The sequence below is a fragment of the Anabrus simplex genome, chromosome 1, assembly GCF_040414725.1.
Source record: "Anabrus simplex isolate iqAnaSimp1 chromosome 1, ASM4041472v1, whole genome shotgun sequence".
Lineage (NCBI taxonomy): Eukaryota > Metazoa > Arthropoda > Insecta > Orthoptera > Tettigoniidae > Anabrus > Anabrus simplex.
The window spans coordinates 513,375,913-513,398,599 of NC_090265.1; the positions used below are offsets into that span (position 1 = coordinate 513,375,913).

General features: G+C 38.6%; 1 protein-coding gene across 1 annotated transcript in view; it reads left to right on the top strand.

Annotated features, from left to right (window-relative positions):
• Window positions 1–22,687, top strand: part of LOC136875368 (dynein beta chain, ciliary) — a 782,313-nt gene that overhangs the window by 16,986 nt on the left and 742,640 nt on the right. Inside the window, exons 2-3 of the mRNA XM_067148948.2 lie at window positions 15,198–15,431; window positions 15,525–15,721. Of these exons, the coding sequence (XP_067005049.2) occupies window positions 15,198–15,431; window positions 15,525–15,721 (431 nt within the window). The remainder of the gene's footprint in view (window positions 1–15,197; window positions 15,432–15,524; window positions 15,722–22,687) is intronic.

The following is a 22,687-nucleotide window of genomic DNA, read 5'->3' on the forward strand; positions in this document are numbered from 1 at the left end:
ATTGTGTGTTTAATTTAACCTTTCTGCTGTTAATCAGGTGTTTGGATTGGTATTGTGCATACATATAGTAGACACAGCCAATGCAAATGTCTAAGCATCTTCCTAACGGAAAAAAGTAATGTATCAACAAGGTGGAACATAAAAAATACTTATTTGTGAATCTTCATGTGCAATCACACCCTGGATCCCTAACATGAACTGTCTCCATCACTGAATGAACAAACTGGCAAGTTAAAATATCATCTATCTATATATATAAAATAACATGTCCTGACCGACTGACTGACTGATTCATCATCGCTGAGCCAAAACTACTGTACGTAAGGAAATTAAATTTGGGGGATACATTTACGTATATTAGAGTGCAGGTGCTCACTAAGGGAGAAATGTTGGATATTCCATCATTAAGGGTTTGAAATGGAGGGGTGTGAATTGTTTAACTTAACAGTTTACAGACATAAAATATGGTATTTGTTATCTCCTTAAAAATTTAAAAAACCCATATTTTTTTGTTTTCATAAAATCATCTTGTGTGTGTGCGTGTGCGTGCATGTGTGTGTGTGAGAGAGAGAGAGAGAGAAAAAGGGGTTGAATATTTTTTATGAGGATACTTATATCTCAAAAACTGAAGATGTTACAGACATGAAAGTTGGTATTTGGAAGCTCCTTTAAAAAATAAAGAAACATATATTTTTTGTTTTTAGAAGATCTACTTAAGGGGGGGGGGGGGGGGTGAGCAGGAGTGACAATTGGGGGGGGGGTTTAAAATGAGTATATCTACAGTATATCTTAACATGTAACATATTACAGACATAAAAATTGGTATTTGGAATCACCTGTAAAAGTAAAGAAAAATGGATAATTTGTTGTGGGAAAATCCATTTAAGGGGGAAGCAAAAAATGGGGGGTGAATTTTTAAAATGAGCACATTTGCAGCATATCTCTAAAACTTAACACAGTACAGATGTAAAAATTGGTATTTTTAATCTCTTTTAAAAATAAGGAAACACAATTTTTTTCTGAAAAAACAATTTAACGGGCGTAAAAAAGACTGAAAAAAAGGGTTGAATTCCTTTTATTAAGATACTGATATCTCAAAACTCGAAGATGTTACAGATGTGAAAATTGGTACTTGTAATCTCCTTTAAAAATAAAGAAACATGTATTATTTTATTTTTGGAAAATGCATCTAAGTTGTGGAGGTGAAAAGGACTGAAGAATGGGTTGAAATCTTTTTATGAGGACACTTATATCTCAAAAACTAAAGATGTTACAGATGTGAAAATTGGTATTGGAATCTCCTTTTAAATTGAAGAAACACATATATTTTTGTTTTTGGAAGATCCACTTATGCAGGGGGTGTGAAAAGAAGTGAAAACGTGGTTGAATTAATTTTATGGGGATATTCCTATCTCAAAACTGATGTTACAGATGTGAAATTTGGTATTTGGAATCTCCTTTAAAAATAAAGAAACACATTTTTTGTTTTTGGAAAATCCACTTAAAGGGGTTAGGATGAAAAGAAGTGAAAAGTTTGAATTGTTTTTTATGAGGGTACTTATATCTAAATAACTGAAGATGTTATACACGTGAAAATTGGTATTTGGAATCTACTTTAAAATTACAGGAACACGTATATTCTTTTGTTAACCGACAATTTTGTTTTGTTTAAAAATCCACTGATGAGGGGGAGGGGGTGTAAAAGGACAAAAAAAGGGTTGAATTATTTTTATGCGGATACTTATATCTCAAAAAGTGATGTTACAGACATGAAAATTGGTATTTGGAAACTCCTTTAAAAATAAACGTATACTTTTTGTTTTCAGCAAATATCTTTTGGGGAAGGGGTGGCTGAAAACAGTGAAAAATGGGTTGAATACCTTTTGTTCTGGGGATTTAGTGGACCAGAGAGGTGTAAGAAGGGGCTGGTGTGAATGGGTGGAGAGAGAAAAGATGAGAGCATAATTTAAAACACTAAATTCTGAAATTTTATTTCTTTCCTTTCTTTCTTCTGAGTTTAAAATTTGGTAGTTAGAAAATATGAACCAACAACAACAAATAACAGTTAAAGAGCTCATCAGCTTGGATAACAAGGGTGGACTCAAAGCCAAAAAAAAATCAGGTACACTAGAGAAGTTTTTCAACACAATAGTTTACACTGTTGCAAAGAGCATATTTGCTCCACTCACTTATACTCTAGGAGACTGAGCATCAAAATTTACTACAGTCTAGACTCTCAGAGGCACAAGTTTCCTGCCAAATTTACCCTAGAAAACTTCAAAAACTATGTTTACTGTCATTTCTGCTCGACAGTCTATTACACACTTGTCTATAAATAATGATAATATAAACAGGGGCAATGAGTGCCCATTCTCAATGGCCTAGAAGTACAAAAGAAAAGGTTTAAGAGGATCAGCCACGAACAAAATGCTAGGAGGCGAAACACATGCACTCCTTTTGAAATACACTCACATGGGATTATGGCCCGAAGTTGCAGAGGCTAAGTCTATACTGCAGAGGGGTGACTAGATGCAAAATATTAAGTACCAAAATAGTTTTGAAGAATTTAGAGTTTTAGAAAATCATAGTCACTCCTATACCAAGTTGAATGGGAATTAATAGAACGTGAACACTCTTTATTCCTTAAATTACATATTTCTCAGCAGGGATTTGAACAAAGTCCTTAGACTTGCCTGAAAATTTACATTTAAATGGTTATACTAAACTTTAGAATTTTACATTAAGAAAGAAGTTTAAAAACCTTCCATTCAAATTAACTGCCTGGAGCTATCATATGTTAAAAGATGTTTGCCATTACCTTGAGTTGCTGGGTCTTCCAATGAGGGCAAGGTTGACCCTGTCTCCTATTATGCTGTACACACACTTAGACCGGAGCAATGAAGATGACAATGCGGCCCTTAAGCTCCTAGCTTTTATAGCAACTCAGAGTTCCAGAACTGTCTTGATCTAGGCAGAATGCCTGTACACAACGCCAATTTTAATTGGCTAGAAAAATATACACAAAAATTTCTGATTGGTTTATAACTTAAGAAAGAAGGAAGCCTTAGTAGTGCTGACAACCTCAGCACATAAAAAAAAATAATCCAGAAACACTTAAGGTTTACAAACATAAAAAGGTGAACATTCCCTTCAAATTGAATTCTCTGTCCTCCTGCCAGAGGGGGCACATAGGCCAGTAGTAGAGGCATCTAAAGATTAAAGGTCCAAGTATCTTCGGATACATAGAAAAATCAAATCAAAATCTCTTTATTTGCAAATGAGGTGTCTACCTCGGTGGCAAATGGTACACTAAAATACATTATTGTCAAGCACTAAATATTAAATTAACAAGAGAAGAAAATTTTTCCTGTAATACAATATTATACAATTTACGCTAACAATGTTTTCTATTAAACACACAGCTCATCCTTAATAAATTTATATTGTTTACAAAATTCTACTTATAATATCTCCTATACTACTTACAAATATAATCAACTGATATACAGTATGTGAAATTACTTCAAATGATACTATACAACTGGTATAACATTAATATTTACATTGCATTTATTTATTTACTCTTTTTTTTTTTTTTACCCGTTCCGGATCCTAAGTAGCATAACGACCTGCTGCGTCTTAACCAGAGCCCCTTTTGCCACATAGTTCAGGGTTCACAGCACAAATGGCCTTCTAGATGATGTGTAGTTTAAATGGATGGAGAAAGTGTACCTCCAGTACATCTTTTATGAGAATACTTATACCCCAAAAAACTACAGATGTTACAGATGTAGAAATTGATATTTGGAATCTCATTAAAAAATGTAATTTTTTTTGTTTTTGACTTGAGAGAGGGCTGTTTAAATGTAACAAAGGCTTTTCAGTCTGTCAAACACACAACAAATACAATGTAAATTATAACACTATAAACATACCTGTAAAATACACATTATATAGACTGCCGATGTTAAGTCCGTTGTCACCAAACACTATTTCAGGACACAACGGACTTAACATTGGCAGTCTAGATAATGTGTATTTTACAGGTATGTTTATAGTGTTATAATTTACATTGCATTTGCTGTGTGTTTGACAGACTGAAAAGCCTTTGTTACATTTAACTAAGTCAACACTGGAAAACATGGTTTCATTCTTTAAAAAAAAAAAAAAAAAAAAAAAAAAAGGGCTGTTTCTCACATGGACAGTTCTAAGTCGCATGACCCAGAGTTAACTCTGCCAGCAGCCTGGGCATTTTAGCCTCAAAGGGCAATACCACAAACCTGGTTTGCAGAGAGGTATTGAGATAAATGAAACTCTATTTTTTGGCGAGTTTTTATACCTTAGGAATTTTCAGAAAATGTCTGTGCAGTAGCGAGGAACGATTACCTTCATCAAATTATGAAATCCACATGAGCAAAGCTGTGGGTAACAGCTAGTCTTAAAATAATATTCTGTAGTTAGTGCTTGTATTTTATGTACAAATTGGTGATAATCTATGTTGAGGTTGTTGACTGAAATAATCCAGCACTGGAGTCACACCAACCTGTCCAAGAATTCAGCAGTGAAAAGATAAAGAAGCACAACCACAGAAGTAGAAGCAGGAATGGAGTCCAATGGGTTGATACAAATAATTGAAATGTACAAATAAGTGATAAATGGTCATCTATGAAAGACAGGAACATGCTATACTGGTATACAGGGAGAGTTCCACAAGGGTTGCCGTCCTTCCTGCATGTGCTGCATGTTGGTAAATGAGAGCACAGTCACAGTCATACCATTCCTGTATGCCTGTTGAAAACCCATGAACTTCGATGAACATATATTCAGATTGAAAAACACATAGGAAAACAATAAAACTTACCTAATTACAATAAATGCCGAAAATGCTCTCCCTCAACTGGTTCACTCTGCAATTCAGCCTCTTCAAAATTTCTGTGTGAATTGCCTTTTATCAGTTCTTTTAATGGTGCAGAGATTACTTCCATACACTCTGTCTTTCAAACTACTCCACAAAGAGAAATTGCAAGGTACTAAATTGGGAGAGGGTATTAGTCATAAAACTGCACTAATTGTTCTATTCCCAAAAGCAGCATTGCATTAATTGAATTACGAGTGGTATGTGCTGTAGTGCCCTCTTGCTGGAGATATCTGATTGACCTTCCTGATCAGTCAGTTAAGGAAAAAACTTGTTCAGGATTAATTCTTAGTATCGCTCATAAGTAATGGTGGTGTTAAAAGAAGTTGGCCCTACAATTCTTTTAGCATTTAGTCATGAAGTGGAGTTTCATGAATTATTCTTTGATTCTTATGTGACCGATACTGATTATTTTGCAAATTGGCAGAACACCAGTATGGATTCAGAAGAGGCAGGTCCATATTTGACCCAATATTTACATTGTGTCAAATGATGGATAGGTATTTTGAATATGGAAAAGACATGGTAGTAATGTTTCTAGATATTGGAAAGGCATGTGACAGTATTCCAAGGAACTCGGTATGGAAAACATTGACAGAAGCACAGATTGGGAATGAAACAATGCAGATAGTAATAGCATTGTATCAAAATTGCAAAAGCTGTTTTCGAACCAAAGTGGGGCAAACTGAATGTTCAGAGTTGAGACAGGCTTAAGACAGGTCAGTGTACTGTCTCCCTTACTCTTCATTATCATCATGGATAGAATTCTACATAATATCAAGGAGAAGATGATGGACGAGCAAGTAAAGTCTATGCTCTTTGCTGATGACATTGTAGTTTGGGAGATAATGAATAAGAAGTACAGGCACAAATTGATTTATGGAATGAAGAGATGAAGAAATTTTGGAATGAAGATTAGTACTGCGAAAAGCAAGACTTTGATCATGACGAGGTAACAGAAAATCTAAGGGAGTGATAAAAATAGGAAATGAACGTCTTGAAGTAGTGAAAACTTTTAAATATTTGTGCAGCGTGATGTCACAAGGTGGAAATTTGGATGGAGAAAGTGATTTAAGAATTCAGCAGTCTGCAAGTTTCTACCAGTGTGTGAGAGCCATTGTATGGAACAAAGATGTGCCAATGAAGTGCAAGAAGGTTTTATACTCGTCCTGTTTAAACCTATACTGACCTATGCTTCAGCAGCCTGGACATTAACTAAGCAGAACCAAAGTAAGATACAAGCAGCTGAAATGAGGTTCTTGAGGAGCATACAGTGAAAGACAAGACAAGATAGAATAACAAAATGAGGAAATAAGGAGAAGCGTGGGAGTGTGTAAACTTCAAGAAGAGATTGATACAGCAAAGCTAAAATGGTTTGGACACATGATGAGAATGCCAGGAGAGAGAATACCAAAGAAAACATTCATGGATACAGAGACTGGAAAAAGGCCTAGGGGACGTCCTAGAATGAGATGGAGGAGCTCTGTTGTGGACTGTATTGCAAATAGAGGAGTCGATAGCAATAAAGTACTAGAAGAGGAATGGTGGAAAGTTTGAGTAAGGTGGAGGGCTTTGGTACACTACCCTATCGAGAGAGAATCTGGAAAAGGGAATGGATGAAGAAGACTTATTATTTTGCAAATTTACATGTCCATGCAAATAAAACCATGCATCATCAGAAAACAGTGCTAATTCAGGATATAATTCACCACTCTTGACATAAACCAAGTTACAATAATGATCTCTTGTGTGTAAACTTTGCACTTCTTGGGATTTTGTAAAGCTCAAATTTCAGTTTTCTTGTTGCCCACCATGCAAAAGAAGATAAATCTCTCTTTGCTGAGCCAGTTTCCTTAAAAATTTTTGCTCAAGTCTTTCACATATTCCTGAATTTTTTCATCAGTTGTATGTTTTTTTGTTCAGAACTGAACCCAAAGGTTTTAATTGATTCACAGTTTCCTTCATTCCTTTATATGACAGCTCTTGCACTCCAGGAGATTGTTTGTGGAATTTTTTTCTGACTCTCCCAGCAGATTTTTGCTTTAAAAATCAACAACACACAAAAATATATTGCATACATATAGATCTTTCGGTGTTCAGTTTCCAAGCCTCTGTGAATTTACTAATCACCGCCACAATTCTCTATTTCTAACTAGTTCTGTGGCCTCATTTAGTTCTTTATCTCTTATCTTCAAATCATTAGAAACTGAGTCTAACCATCATCATTTTGGTCTCCCTCTACTCTTCCTACCCTCCATAACAGAGTCCATTATTCTCCTAGGTAACCTGTCCTCCTCCATTCGTCTCACATGACTCCACCATCAAAGCCAGTTAACGCATACAGCTTCATCAATAGAGTTTGTTCCTAACTTAGCCTTTATTTTCTCTCATTTTGAATACCCTCCTACCATTGTTCCCACCGTTTGTACCAGCAATCATTCTCGCTATTTTATGTCTGTTACTTCTAACTTATGAATAAGATATCCTGAGTCCACCCAGATTTCACTCGTGTAAAGCAAAGTTGGTCTGAAAACAGACCAATGTAAAGATAGTTTTGTCCAGGAGCTGACTTACTTCTTATAGAATATTGTTGATCACAACTGCAAGTTCACTGCCTTAGCCTGATTCAATCTAACTTGCTATACTACCATCCTGGGAGAACACACATCCTCAATACTTGAATTTAGCTACCTGTTCCAGCTTCGTATCACCAATCTGAGATACAATTTTCTTGGATTTCTTACATACGGTACTGACCTGGCGATATGGGATTCTCTCCATACTACATCAGTGGGGATTAAGTGGAAATTTGCCAACGTTTATTGAGAATTTCATGTCCCTCTGACTCTTTCGAGTCTGAGAAGGGAATGAATTTTCTCAATATTACGTTCAAGAAAATGGAGTAACTTAGGGATCTGTACTGAGTGTCACGCTGTTAGCAATCGCCATCAATGGCATAGTTGTTGCTGCTGGGCCCGCAGTCGTGCCATTGTTGTATGTAGACAATTTAGCTCTACATTACAGCTCCGGAATGGTGACATAGATGTTGATTCCCATAGGGAACCTGAAGGGTGGCGTTTGCTGAGAGACCTCTACAGCAAGCTATTAACCGAGTCGACAGATGGGCCCTGCAATATGGTTTTCGAATTTCAGTGGTGAAAACCTCAGTTGTACACTTCTGTCGACATCGGCTTGTGCATCCTGAACCAGAACTCCGCTTACAAAACAGTGTCTTACCAGTGGTAGACACCTGAAGATTACTGAGTCTCCATTTTGATAAGAGACTGACTTGGCAGCCCCACATCCGTCAGCTGAAGGTTGCCTGCATGAAGAGACTTAACATGCTTAAGTTTCTCAGCGGCACTTCATGGGGGGCTGACTGTGTGGTGGTGCTGCATTTCTGCATGGCAGCGGTCCTCTCCCGAATGGACTATGGTAGTGTGGCTTACGGATCAACATCAAAATCTACTCTGAGCCTTTTAAACAATGTTCACCATAGTGGAGTTAGGCTGGCAACAGGAGCTTTCTGTACTAGCCCCCTTCCCAGCCTACTCGCTGAAGTGGGAGTTCCATCTTTACGAATAAGGAGGCAGCAGTTACTCCTCACGTACACCACCAGAATTCATGAAATGCCGCTACACCCAAGCTATCAATGCATCTTCAGTACCCAGTACCACTAGAGGTACCAAGACCAGCCAAATCCCACATGACCGGTCGGGTTTCCAATTGATAGCTTCCGATATAGATGTTGATTCCCATAGGAAACCTGAAATATTTGTCCCGAATGAGTAAATGAATGGTCTTTTATTGGACATTATAAATTTTCCAGCTAACTCCTTCCTGGTTGCCAGCGTTTTGCCCCAGTGTGCTAAGTTGGGTTCATCAGTTGGTAAATAGCACACCGACCAAGACGCATGGCTAGTGCATACTGTGGAGGCCACTGCATAGGCTACTTGGAGCCACCGCCAATGCCAATGAACTATGAGAGACTTCGTCTCATTACCAAAAATTGATGCCTGCCTGACCATCAGATGATATAGATGTTGATTCCCATAGAGAACCTGAAATATTTGTCCCAAATGAGTAAATTTATAATATCATTATAAATGGTCCATTATTGGACATTATAAACTTTCCAGCAACTCATTCCTGGTTTCCGCGTTTCGCCCCAGTGTGCTAAGTTGGGCTTATCAGTTGGTAAATATCACATCCATCAAGATGCATGGCTAGTGCATACCGTGGAGGCCACTGCGTACGCTACTTGAAACCACTGGCAGTGCCAATGCACTATGAGAGACTTCGTCTCATTACCAAAAATTGATGCCTGCCTGACCATCAGATGATATAGATGTTGATTCCCATAGAGAACCTGAAATATTTGTCCCAAATGAGTAAATTTATAATATCATTATAAATGGTCCATTATTGGACATTATAAACTTTCCAGCAACTCATTACTGGTTTCCGCGTTTCGCCCCAGTGTGCTAAGTTGGGCTTATCAGTTGGTAAATATCACATCCATCAAGATGCATGGCTAGTGCATACCGTGGAGGCCACTGCGTATGATACTTGAAACCACTGGCAGTGCCAATGCACTATGAGGGACTTTGTCCCATAGGAAATCTGAAATATTTGTCCCGAATGAGTAAATTTATAATACCAATATAAATGGTCTGTTATTGGACATTATGAATTTTTTTCCAGCTAACTCATTCCTGGTTGCTAGCATTTCACTCCAGTGTGCTAAGTTTGGCTTATCAGTTGGTAAATAGCACACCCACCAAAATTCATGACTAGTGCAAACCATGGAGGCCACTGCATAGGCTACTTGAAGCCACCGGCAATGCCAATGCACTATGAGAGACTTTGTCTCGTTACCAAAAATTGATGCCTGCCTGGCCATCAGATGATATAGATGTTTATTCCCATAGGGAACCTGAAATATTCTGAGTATGCTTGGCAAAAATTTTGCCTGTCTGGCCAAGTTTCATCCTGCTACAGTAATAGAGTAGACTGTGCAGCCAGCATCTCTACGCCGAATGTTGGGCGGTGGAAAATAACCTAACACCCTGAAGGAGCCAATGGCTTTGGGCGGAGGAGCTCTTTGGGAGGGTGGTGGTCCCTCAGTTGGAGGAAATGCCACTGAAAACCACCGTGCAGCATCTGTACTCCATGTTAGGAGTGGCTGCAAAATGCAACTCTTCCCCATGTTAGAGGCAGCCTCAAGAAACCCTGGCAATAGGTATAAAAAGCCCTTGATGACAGGCTGAGTGACACGTTGGTTGAGGTATTTTTTGTTGTATCAGCATGCAGTTGACTCCTCTTCATTCAGATATAAATGCTAGGGTGTCCCTTCTAAGCAATGTGCATTGTTTTTGCCTGTGAACGATGTGGAAAATCAATGAGGGCTACTGATGTGTCGTCGACGTCAGCTAAAGAAGCCAGACCAAAAGACATCAAATCGCATCAGACTAGCCACTGTCAACATTGGTACAATGGCAGGCTGAAGCCGAGAACTGGCCGCCTCTTTGAAGAAGCAGAATATGGACACAGCTTGTGTTCAAGAAACCCAATGGGCCGATGACCTCATTGTTAGGCCCCTTTAAACAACAAACATCAATCAGACAAACATCAAGAAACCCAAGAGATATTGGAGAAGGCTATAAGCTAATCTACAATGGTAAGGAAAGTGCAAATGGTGTAGGTATGATTGTAAACCAATGGATTCATGGCAGCATCTCTGAAGTAGCATGCATCAGTGACCGCCTGATGTCAATACAGATCAACTTGGGGACCGGTTTAATTCGAGCTGTGACATGCTATGCCCCACAGACTAGTTGCCTTGAAGAAGAGAAGGACAAATTTTGGAACGATGTCGAATCACACGTTCAAGCTGTTGATGATAGCGAAATTATTTTCATTGGTGGAGATCTAAATGGACATTGTTTATGAAGGGGATGGATTTGAACGAAACCATGGAGGTCATGGATATGGTTGCCACAAGAAAGATGGCATTCAAATCCTAGAATTTGCTGAAGTGTGGGTTCTGTCTGTAACAAACATTTTTTTTAGAAAGCGGAATTCACACTGTATCATCTACTATAGTGGAAGCCATATGTCCCAGATTGACTACTGGATGACTCGACGATGAGATCTTTGCGATAGTAAAGGATACGAATGTGATCCCATGTGACAGCGTTGCTCCTCAACACCGACTACTTGTACTAGATTCCACAGTCCATATTTATTATGTATCTGTGAGACCCAGCACAAAGATTGAACGCATTAAATGGTGGAGACTATTAAAACATCGAGCTACCATCAAAGAAGCATTGATATCATCGATTTCAAATTCTACAATGTCATCTGTAGAAGATGGCTGGAACACACTATCTGAATCCATCAAGACATATGCGACATCTACCCTATGTGTTACCAAACCAAATTGATGCCTTATTGACAAGCAGACTTGGTGGTGGAATGATGATGTGCAGCAGGTAACTAGGGAAAAGAAAGCTGCTTACAAGACATGGCACCAGACACGCAGCTCAGAGGATTTAGAAAGGTACCGGGCTCGTAAGTCCAGTGCAAAATGAACTGTAGCAACTGCAAAAGCAGCACATTACAAAGCCATCTATGACGAGCTGGACAAGCCTGCTAGCACGAATAGAATCTACAAACTTGCTCACACTCGCGAGCGTGCCACACAAGATCTAGGTCATGTTATCAACATCACAGACAGAAATGGGCTCCTCCTACAAAAGAGACGTGACATACTACATCGCTGGAAGGAGTATTTTGAGGATACATGCAACAAGGAGTTCCGTCATCCACCTCTACCTACAGCTGATTCCATTCACGGCCCAGAGCCCACTATCACTACAGAAGAAGTGTCCATTGCCATCAACAAAATGAAATCTGGGAAATCACCTGGTGCAGATGATATCCCAGCCGAAGTATAGATTCTTCTAGAAGAGCAAGGTGTAGTATGGCTTACTGACTTCTTCAACAAGATTATTATGGACGACACAGTACCAGAGGCCTGGAAGACCAGTATCACAATTCCAATTTGGGAAGGTAAAGGAGATATACAGGGTTTCTCAAATTGTAGGCCAATCCGACTCTTTTGCCATACTATGAAAATTTTTGAACTTGTTCTTAATGTGACATTACGAAACATCACTATTTCATCTAACCAATGTGGCTTTGTTGAAAACAGTGGAACAACAGACGCCATCCATGCACTTCATCTATTGATGGAAAGACACCACGAGAAAAGGAAGACAGTTCACTTGGCCTTTCTTGATTTGGAAAAGATGTTCAACTGAGTACCACATGATCTCATTCGGTTGGCAATGAGACTATACAGTGTACCTGAAGCCTTTGTCAATGGGAGGAAACTTGTGTTCCGGTGTTCTGAAAGACCACAAGTTCAGTGTGGTGTGTAGCAGGAATGTTTGATACCATCCAAATCACTGTTGGTGTCCATCAAGGATCAGCTTTGTCCCCATTGCTCTTTATACTCTGCATGAACGCCATCATAAATGACATCCAGACCAGGCACCCATGGACATTATTATATGCCAACGATGTCATGTTAGCTAACGAGACACGTGAGGCCTCGAACAGCAAGTACAAGAGTGGAAGATGCGTCTTGAAGAATTTGGGATGAAATTAAATCTGAAGAAGATGGAGTACCTGGAGTGTGGTGACCAAACTGATGGCACGATCACTGTGAGTGGGGTTCAACTTAATAAAGTGACCCAGTTCAATTACCTTAGGTCATGCATCACCTCAGACTGCAGTACGATTCTTGATGTCAAGACAAAAGTCAGTGCCGCATGGATGAAATGGCGCCAAATTACTGGAGTCCTGTGTGATAAGAAAAAAACCCATTGCATCTAAAATCTAAAGTCTACCGCACAGTGATGAGATGGTGGCCCTTTATGGATCTGAAAGCTGGCCTACAACGTTGAAGCATGAACACGCACTTCATGCAATGGAAATGAAGATGCTGTGGTGGTCCAACGGCTTGACTCAACTAGACCATGTCAGGAACGATGCTGTGTGGAAGAAATTCAAGATTGCCCCAATCACAGAGAAAATTTGTGGATCAGGTCTGCGATGGTATGGGCATGTACTCCTTAGCAGTGAAACCTTAGTTGCAAAGACTGCCCTTCAACTGAACGTGGAGGGTTGCCGACCTCAAGGGCGACCTCAAACACACTGGCTGGATAGGGTGAGAGATGACGTGCGGCTGACCAAACTTAGCCCCTGGGACGCTATGGGTCGATTGAAGTGGATGAAACGCTGCAAGAAGGCAGACCCCACATAAATGGGAAAATGCAAAGAAGGTGATGATGCTTGGTGAAAATTTTGTGAAGCAGCAGTCCAAATGAGGATCTCTCATCTTAACGGGTTAGGGACCATTGGTGGATTGCATAATGAACACTTAGGAAGCTGTGAAACACACCAAACCTATCAGTTAATGTTGTATTAGGACAGAAGCTTATTGCAGAGTAGCTGAGTCCATGACATTATAGAGGGAACTGTATGGGTCAGGTGGCTATTGTATCATCCATTCACCTAAACATAGGTCAGAGAATAACTGGCAATTTGACTGAGGCTTTCACTGTATTAGGATAAGCATAATCACAGGTCAAAGTGGGAAGAGGGAGCAACAGAAAGAGGATGGTTTTAGTTGTGTCTTCCCATTTTCACTTCACAGGGTGTCCAGGTAATTTTACCCAGGGAGTGTTGTAATGGAAAGGAACAAAAAGTGACAAATCAAGTTATGTTTTGATTGATAGGAACATGAATAGGAACACATAATCAGATAAACACAAATGGTAGGTCACAATCAGAATTTTTTTGCCATATGATTTTGTTTTACCTTGTTGGACAGAACACAGACTTTCTTTTGACATGTATGTTTTTTGCTTTACCATGTAAGAAGATACAACTCCTGCTTTTTACTAAAAATAGCTATTTGAGACAAAACTACTAGCACATTTTGTCAACTTTGTCATAGATATCATGTAGGAAACTGAGAGGATGTCATGACTGCATTTCTTGTCTCATCATCTGCCAAATTATTAAACTGGCTTAATTACCAACACACTGATAAGTAAATGAATATGCAGCTACAGCAGTACCTGCAAAACCCATAACATGAATCTTCCTGTTTTTGTTCATACTTGGCTTTATCAAACCACAGATGATGATTGTTAAGGAGGAAGCCGTTATTTTTCAGTGTTGACTCAGTTAATGCAACTTTAAGTTTTTCAGTCTGTTGAAGCACAAAATATAACACTTAAAACACTATAGCTTGCGTGTAAAACTTTTTGATAGGCTGAGAAATTTGAAATATGTTTCAAAGTTGAAGCCCTTATCATTTAGCCCTATCTTCCTATCCTCTTGCCCTCAATGATTCCAAAGTTGAAGATAACTTGTGCTCAGGTACAGGGAAGCACCCAGCCATAACATTCAATAACTGCTCCTTTCTATCATCACATCTATCTCCCTCTTCCATTTATCTCACAGCAGCATCTATTTGTCAACAGTGAACACCATTATTCTTATTCTCTCCTTAACGAAGGTTGCAACAAAAAATTTTGGACCTTGCATTTCTTTTATGTGTACCTTATCCATGCATGCTTACATGGTATGTTGCTGCTTTCCATTTGTTCCCTATACGTATATAACTGAAATTGGAGACAAGGACATTTTTTTTTTTTTTTTGCTAGTTGCTTTACGTCGCACCGACACAGATAGGTCTTATGGCGACGATGGGACAGGAAAGGAGTAGGAGTTGGAAGGAAGCGGCCGTGGCCTTAATTAAGGTACAGCCTCAGCATTTGCCTGGCGTGAAAATGGGAAACCACGGAAAACCATTTTCAGGGCTGCCGACAGTGGGGTTCGAACCTACTGTCTCCCGAATACTGGATACTGGCCGCACTTAGCGACTGCAGCTATCGAGCTCGGTAAGGACACGTTTGGAAACACACAAAGACATGGATAAACTCTATAATGTCATAATTGGATTCCATCCTCCTCCTGCTGACAAGCTCATTTATGCTTCCCTGCTTTGGAGAGTGAACATTCACACTCAATAAGAGGACCATTCTTGAGAATATTAATTCTTGATGTGGGCAGAGTAGGATAATAAGAAAGCTAAATGTGGAGAGAGATAACTGCCATAAATGAGATAATATGTTCACTAGTATTCAGATAATCTGTAGTGTATGACACTGTTCATGGTATATTTCATTTTTTCCTGTAGAAAATTGTGATGGACTTTCTGGACCGCACCACTGATAAAGTTTTGGTGATAACAATGAGTCCTGCACAAATGCTTATCCCTGTTGCTGGATTTCCAGCTTCTATTAAAACAAAAGCTTGCTATTTTATCCGCCGCCGCATGGAGCCTGTCACTGGTGAGAATATACGCAGTCTTCTGGTGTTCGGGGATATGGCTCCCAAACCGGTGGAAGAACTGGCTGTCTGGGTGGATGAGGTATGTTGTTTGAATTTTCTGGCTTTTCATGCTTGATGGAATTGAATAAGATAGAACTGTGAGAGAGGATTAATAAATATGATGATGGTTCAGGTGTGTGTACCACTGCTGTCCAATCCGAACAATCATCGTGGCTGGCCTAAGGTGGTGGCAGATGATGTAGCAAGGCATGTCCATAGTTTGAAGAACACAGTGTATGAGGTGAAAGGAAAAATGAATGGTCAGACATTATTGCCTATGCCAATAGGAATAGAAAAGGTTTATGAAGCAGAACAGAACATTACGGAGAGGTAAGTTCTCACTAAAGTTATATCTTAATAGAAACTAGTAATCATTACTTATTTAGGGAAGATAAATTTGATGATCAAAACTCCTTTGGACAAGTGGGGCATTCCAATTCATACCCCAACATTTCTGCCATTTTCTGAAAATGAGTTATACATTAATGGAATCTCCACATTGAAATCTTCCTTTTGACATGGTAGTGAGGAGCAAATGCCGACAATATCTTAGGATTTGAGCCCCATATATAAATTCAAACTGCGACAATTTCTTGTGGTGCTGAAATGCAAGCAGGCCTTTGGGCTGAGCTATGGTCACATGGTAGGCCAAGTGCCCTTCAGCTGTGTTGCACCACGGGGTTTGGTTTTTTTGCTTTTGGTGAAATGCAAGCGATGATGTAAAATGCAAATGACAACTGTTCTATCAGCCAATAAGCTGTCTTGAGAGGACTGCAAAAGTCCAAAAGTTGGGGTTTAAATTTGATTGCCTTAACCCCTCAGCGCCGACCTCTATACGTGGTATAGACCCCCTTTTCTTCCGTAGCTGCCAACCTCTATATGTGGTATAGACCCATACATGGTTTCGCATTTACGGCTATAGCGCGAAGAGTTTTGGTGTTGTGGATATGCAAATTGTTTTGTTTCCGAGAAGACATTTTCGGGTTTATCAGTGTTAGGCATAGATATCAAGGATAATTTAATAAAAAACAACCTATTCAATACTTTCCACGTTTAATGTGGTTATTATCTACATGATTTTATGTAGACTTATTTGGTCAGGTACATGTTTCACCCATTATTTTGGGCATCTTCAGCCTGTAAACAACCTTTAGGTCAAGGTTTGGGACCTTTTTAACCAATATAAAGATACCTATATATACACTATATACAACATATACATTATATACAATATATACATTTACATATAACAACCCAGCCGTCCATCAGATCGCAAATACTTTAAAGAAGCACAATATCAATATAGCCTTCAGGACAGTTAACACTAATCGAAACATATTTTTTAACCACAACAAGGTCAATCACAATAGCAACCATTATTCAAGGTCCGGCATATATAAACTAACATGTACACAATGTGATTTTTCTTATATCGGACAGACTGGCCGCAGCTTTAACACGAGATATCTGGAACATTATAACGCTCAAAAACACAATAAGTACTCAGCGATGAGCCAACATATGAGAGAAACGGGCCATCACTTTACATCCATAGAGAAAGATCTTACCATCATTAGAAGCATAGGTAAAGGGAAATTAATGAATGAACTGGAAAACCTACACATCTTTTTAGACCAAACCTACAATAAAAATAAAAATCTCAACGACGTCAATGAAATTAAAAATCCTTTGTACGAATTAACACCTAGATTAATTAATATCGTGAATTCAGATCAAAACAAAATCCCTCAATTATTTAAATCTCCACACTCAAATGCTTCATCCATCATGCCAAAAGTTAAACCCGCCCATATTGCTTCTAGAAACTCCCCTCCAGCAACAGCACACACGCCCATAGACCAGCCTACCCCCACTCTCCCTCCATGCCCCGCCCCTCCATTACCGCACCAGTACAACACCAGGAGTAGAAATGGTGATAAGACAGGCGCTGCCGGAACAGACAGGTCCATCTAGTATTAACTGAACAAGTAAGTCATTTTACAGTTAAGAGGTGTTAATTTAATACATTTTATCACAACGCGTGCTCAAAATTTTTAATTCAAACTTATTTTTCTACTTCATTACAGATATTCTTAAGATCCCTCCCAAAGACCAAGCAACACATCAACGGGAACAATTTTCACACAAGACTGTATCAAGTGTCTAGGATGTTTCTTCCCAATTAAGCAGCAGCCAAAAACTATGAAACAGCTAAATATTGTACTCTTGTCAATTCCTTGACATTACATGAGACCCAAAGTCAAGACGCTAACAGTTTCATTCACAACGTTTTTGACCAGTCTACCTACAACAATCGGCTTTTAAATCTCCACTTGTGCATGACAACACATTTAAATATTAGTTACGTCAAGAACATGAAAATGAAAATCGTGGGTCAAACAAGCACCAGTTTTAATACAACCCCTTCTCAAAAAAGAAGATCCGTTTCATTTTATTTTTAGTTTTGAACATTTTAAGTTAACCAGGATAGAACTGCCAAGTTAAAACACATTTAAATTTATATTTTCAATCTTGACCAACCTACAATCAGTTCAAATCTCCACTTATTGTTGACGACACATCCTGTCACCAGACACGATACGTCAAGAACTTAATATGTTACAGGGGTCACATAAACCCCGATATGCAATCCTCTTCACCGAAAAGAAGATCCATTTTAGTTTTGGACTTTTTCCATATTAGATAGATTAGGACCAAAAAACTTAACTGTATTAACTTATGTTTGTATATATTGTATATAATGTATATGTTGTATATAGTGTATATATAGGTATCTTTATATTGGTTAAAAAGGTCCCAAACCTTGACCTAAAGGTTGTTTACAGGCTGAAGATGCCCAAAATAATGGGTGAAACATGTACCTGACCAAATAAGTCTACATAAAATCATGTAGATAATAACCACATTAAACGTGGAAAGTATTGAATAGGTGGTTTTTTATTAAATTATCCTTGATATCTATGCCTAACGTCATCTTCAATACGGAACAATAATGAGAGTTGTTACTTGTAATTTATCAGTGTTGTAAATAAGAATTGAAAATCGTTAAAGTGTAGTTGCTTTTGCAAGGATAAGTATTTGTCAATTATGTCTGAGCTCCAATCCCTGCTTTTTTAATAGTCCGTTTGCTTCATTCTTTCCCACAGAATGAAATAAAGAAATGATGATCTGAGAAGTTTGTCTTTTCGTGTGATGTTCTTTGCTCTAATTTTGTATTAAGAGTGCGGTTTATTTATTATATTTGCTTTATTTCTCAGCTTGTAGTCTTTTCGTAACTCTCCACTAGTGTTCCATGTAGGCATCAGTTAGTGGTGCTTTCTGTCATACGACATGAGATGCAGTTGTGCATGGTATATATTTCGTTTGAAAAACGATGTATCGACCTTTTAATTTGAAGTATGTATCGAGTTGGTTTGATTCGTCATAAATGTTATTCCCCTCATTCAGTTTCGTCCTGCCGCTTTCGGTCCCACTGCAGCTTCATCAGCTTGTGTGACACACTGCGCTCAATGGCTAGCTCCTGCTGACAGTAACGTGCTTAAAATATTGTATAATTCAAATGAAAGTTTAGTCGGAAGTAGTAGTGGCAGTATTAGCAGTAGTGATAATGAAATAGATGATGTGGCTGTGGCCGATGCAGTGGTAAATGATGAGAGTGACGATGAGGAGGAACCAGTACTTGGAAATTTCGTGTAGGAGACTATAGATACGCATACAGGTCAAAGGGAAGTTTTCAACAGTGAATTATGATTCCTAGATTCTCCAATAATATTTAGACAAGTCACAGGGACAAACATTGAGCAGTTATCTTATCAGTTTCAGCTGATGGAAGGTTTGTTTACGTAGTACAAAATACGCTTTTCGGGCGGGAAACGAAATATTCAAGGCCGGCGCGCATCAGATAATACAGTTCCAAGGTTGCAGGAAATACGTTTTAACAGGAAATTAGCACCCAAGAGTGAGAAATCCAAACCTCAGAGACGTATCGCGTGTTCAAAACACGGTGAAAAGAAGACATCGGTGTACTGCTGCCAGGAGTGTGCCTTGGGTCTCTGTCTCGAAGAGTGCTTCGAACTCTATCACACGGAACTAAATTACTAAGGAAATGTGAAACAATTATGTAATTATCTTCATGTACATAGTTCTACCATAAGGAATTCCAAATTTTGTGAATATCGGGCTACTCTTATACGCTTTAAGTGAATCAATGTATTTCAGTCGCGCGTAGTTGAAATCTCATCTGGCCGCGGGGTAGGAAGCTCTTTAAACGGCTGCGACGCTGAGGGGTTAAGCAACAGATTAACACATTAATCACCGCATGACACGGTATGCAAGTCTCAGTCCCTGAGGTATCTTAGACCGCAAGACGCGGCTGCCATGTCTCGTGCTGACCTCAGATTCATTTGATGAGGCGCAGCAGGAAACTGAAATATCACTTAGTTTATTTTGAATTTTTTTAAAAGTAGTCTACAGTAGGAAGGGTAAAACAGGTTTTGCCTTGCAAATATCTTATTTAAAAGAAAATAGATTTTACTTACAGGCTTTTTTTAAATGATACTTTATACACTACCAAAAAGAAACATTACAGTTTGTTATGATATTACGACAGATTGGGTGCTGTTCTGTAGAAATAACTTGATACTATACTGTAAATCATGTATAAGAATATAGGAACTTATTTACAAAACATATAACTGCAAATCTGCTTGAAGAGTAACGGTACAAAGGTACATCATTGAAACAAAAGAAATCAATTGGCCCTTGTTACACTTGATTTGGCTTATGTGAATCACAAAAACATGTCAAGTAATATAATTTTTTGCAATTCAAACATTGAAGTTTACTTCAATTGGTTTTCTTCTGCGCAATCTGGTGACCAAATTCTGCTCTTATTTTTCATAGCAGACAACACATTGTCTTCTATCTCTTGAGAACACTTCTTCAAGTTGATGCACTTCAGAACTTTTACTTTTGCTGACTCCATCATTTTCCTCTTTCAGACCCAATAGTTGTTGAACCAGCATCTCAGGGAATGTTGTTACAGATATTTTGCTCTGGGTTATGATCTTATATACAATGAATACTTTTATGAGTGCAGATCCCAGCATCAGATCAAAAGCAACTTTCCTATACCATTTTATTCCACTATGTGGAGCTGTGGAGTAAGCCTTTATTTGATCAGAGATGTCAGTGAACCCTTTTGATCAATTGTAGTCAACAATATCATTGGCTTTTTCCACTTGCCCCTCTCCCTCTGTTGAAAAACGGATTTATTGTCAAGATGTGCGGCGCTCAGAAGGATATCTCTTTTGTCTTTCCATTTCATGACTGCCATGTCTATGTTACTTTCCAGGGCAGAACTCTCTCCTTTCTTCAGGGTTCTAGATGTTACTTCTTTAGGATTTTGTTTCATTGCTAATGAGAGTTCCAACTAAATGCGTTTTTTGCTTCAATAATTCATGTGTCCGTTCGATACTGGTACAATAATTATCAGTGAACAAAGTATCCCCTGTGTCAAGCAGTGATGTGACGTCATGAGTGACAAAACAGTCTTTGTTGGAACACTTCTGCTGGGATTGTATTCTTCGCCACAGAAAATACTGAACTCACGTGTAACCACCATCAGCGCACAGCTTGAACAATTTTATCCCGAATTTATGTCTTTTGTTTTTTATGTACTGCTTGAAGGACAGCCTTCCTCTAAATGGTATCTGTGTCTCATCAATACACACATTTTGTCCAGGAGTATATACACTCCTGAATTTGTCTCTCAGTTTCTCTGTAAGAGGTACAGTTTTTGTAATCGATCTGATTCGTCAGTAGGCCTACATTCATTGTTTCTGAAATGAATCAGACGTAACAAGAGTTCAAAACAATTGCGCCACATCACCGAAGGAATTTTGTTTCTGTGTATAATATTTTTTGACCAATAGTCGGTAATTCTAGGAAGCTTCACTAATCCCATCCAAATGAGAATCCCAAGAAAATGTTCAATTTTTTTTTTTTTTTGTTGCTATTTGCTTTACGTTGCACCAACACAGATATGTCTTATGGCGATGATGGGATAGGAAAGGCCTAGGAATTGGAAGGAAGCGGCCGTGGCCTTAATTAAGGTACAGTCCCGGCATTTGCCTGGTGTGAAAATGGGAAACAACAGAAAACTCTCTTCAGGGCTGCCGACAGTGGGGCTCGAACCCACTATCTCCCGATTACTGGATACTGGCCGCATTTAAGCGACTGCAGCTATCGAGCTCGGTAAATGTTCAATTTCTTCAGCATTTGTGTCACTCCAGTTTTATAATCAAGATTTAGGGGTAATATCAGCTGACTTCTGAGCTGCATACTGATTCATTTCAACCATGATTAAATTAATTATTTCATCATCTATAAAGAGTTTGAAAAAATCATAGGGTTCTTTATTTATGTACTCCTCATATATAGCACCTTTGATACCAGAGTCCTTTCCTTTAAACTCAAAGTTCTTTAGATGAGCACTGCTAACAGTGTGCCAACAACACAGTACTGAAATCACTCTCTGAATCCTCTGAATCACGTGAATCATCTTGACACACATAATCTGCTACTAAAATATCAATCACTTCTCTCACGTTGACATCAGTGGAAGTCTCAGGTTGTAGTCCAGATGCTGCTGTCTGGAGCTCACTCTCAGAGATATCCTCTCCATTGTAGCAAGTACCAGAAGGACCAGCAACTGGTAAAAATGCCTCCACTTTTTTTGTTGTTGTTAAGAATTCAGTACTTTTCTTCTTTTGGGAGCATCTTCATCCGATATTATATTTGAGTCTTCTGAAAAATCGGAAACCGATATTTCACTGCAGTCATCATTGGATAAATAATCATCAATAAGCTTCTGGAGCTTCCACTGATGACCTACATTTGAGTTCATACCGAGCTAAAACACAACATCAAAAAACAAATGTAGCATTTCTTCGGGACAATGCGTACACAAATAAAAATAAATATAATAATAATAATAATAATAATATTGACATTCAATAAATCTTGACATAAAATGTGAATAGGAAATAGTAAAAGACGCAGTGGCAGTGAATACACATCAGAGCATGGAAACGTGACAGATAACTTCAATACTCAAAATTTAAATCAAATACAAGGGAACACTTACAGGCCTAAAAATGGCAGCTAAGAGAGGAGAGTGGAATGTGCAGGGGCCCTATGTGGTCCATGGGTAGGTATGGCATTATGGGGGAGAAAATACTTACAATAATACATCCAACAGACAAATAATTATTG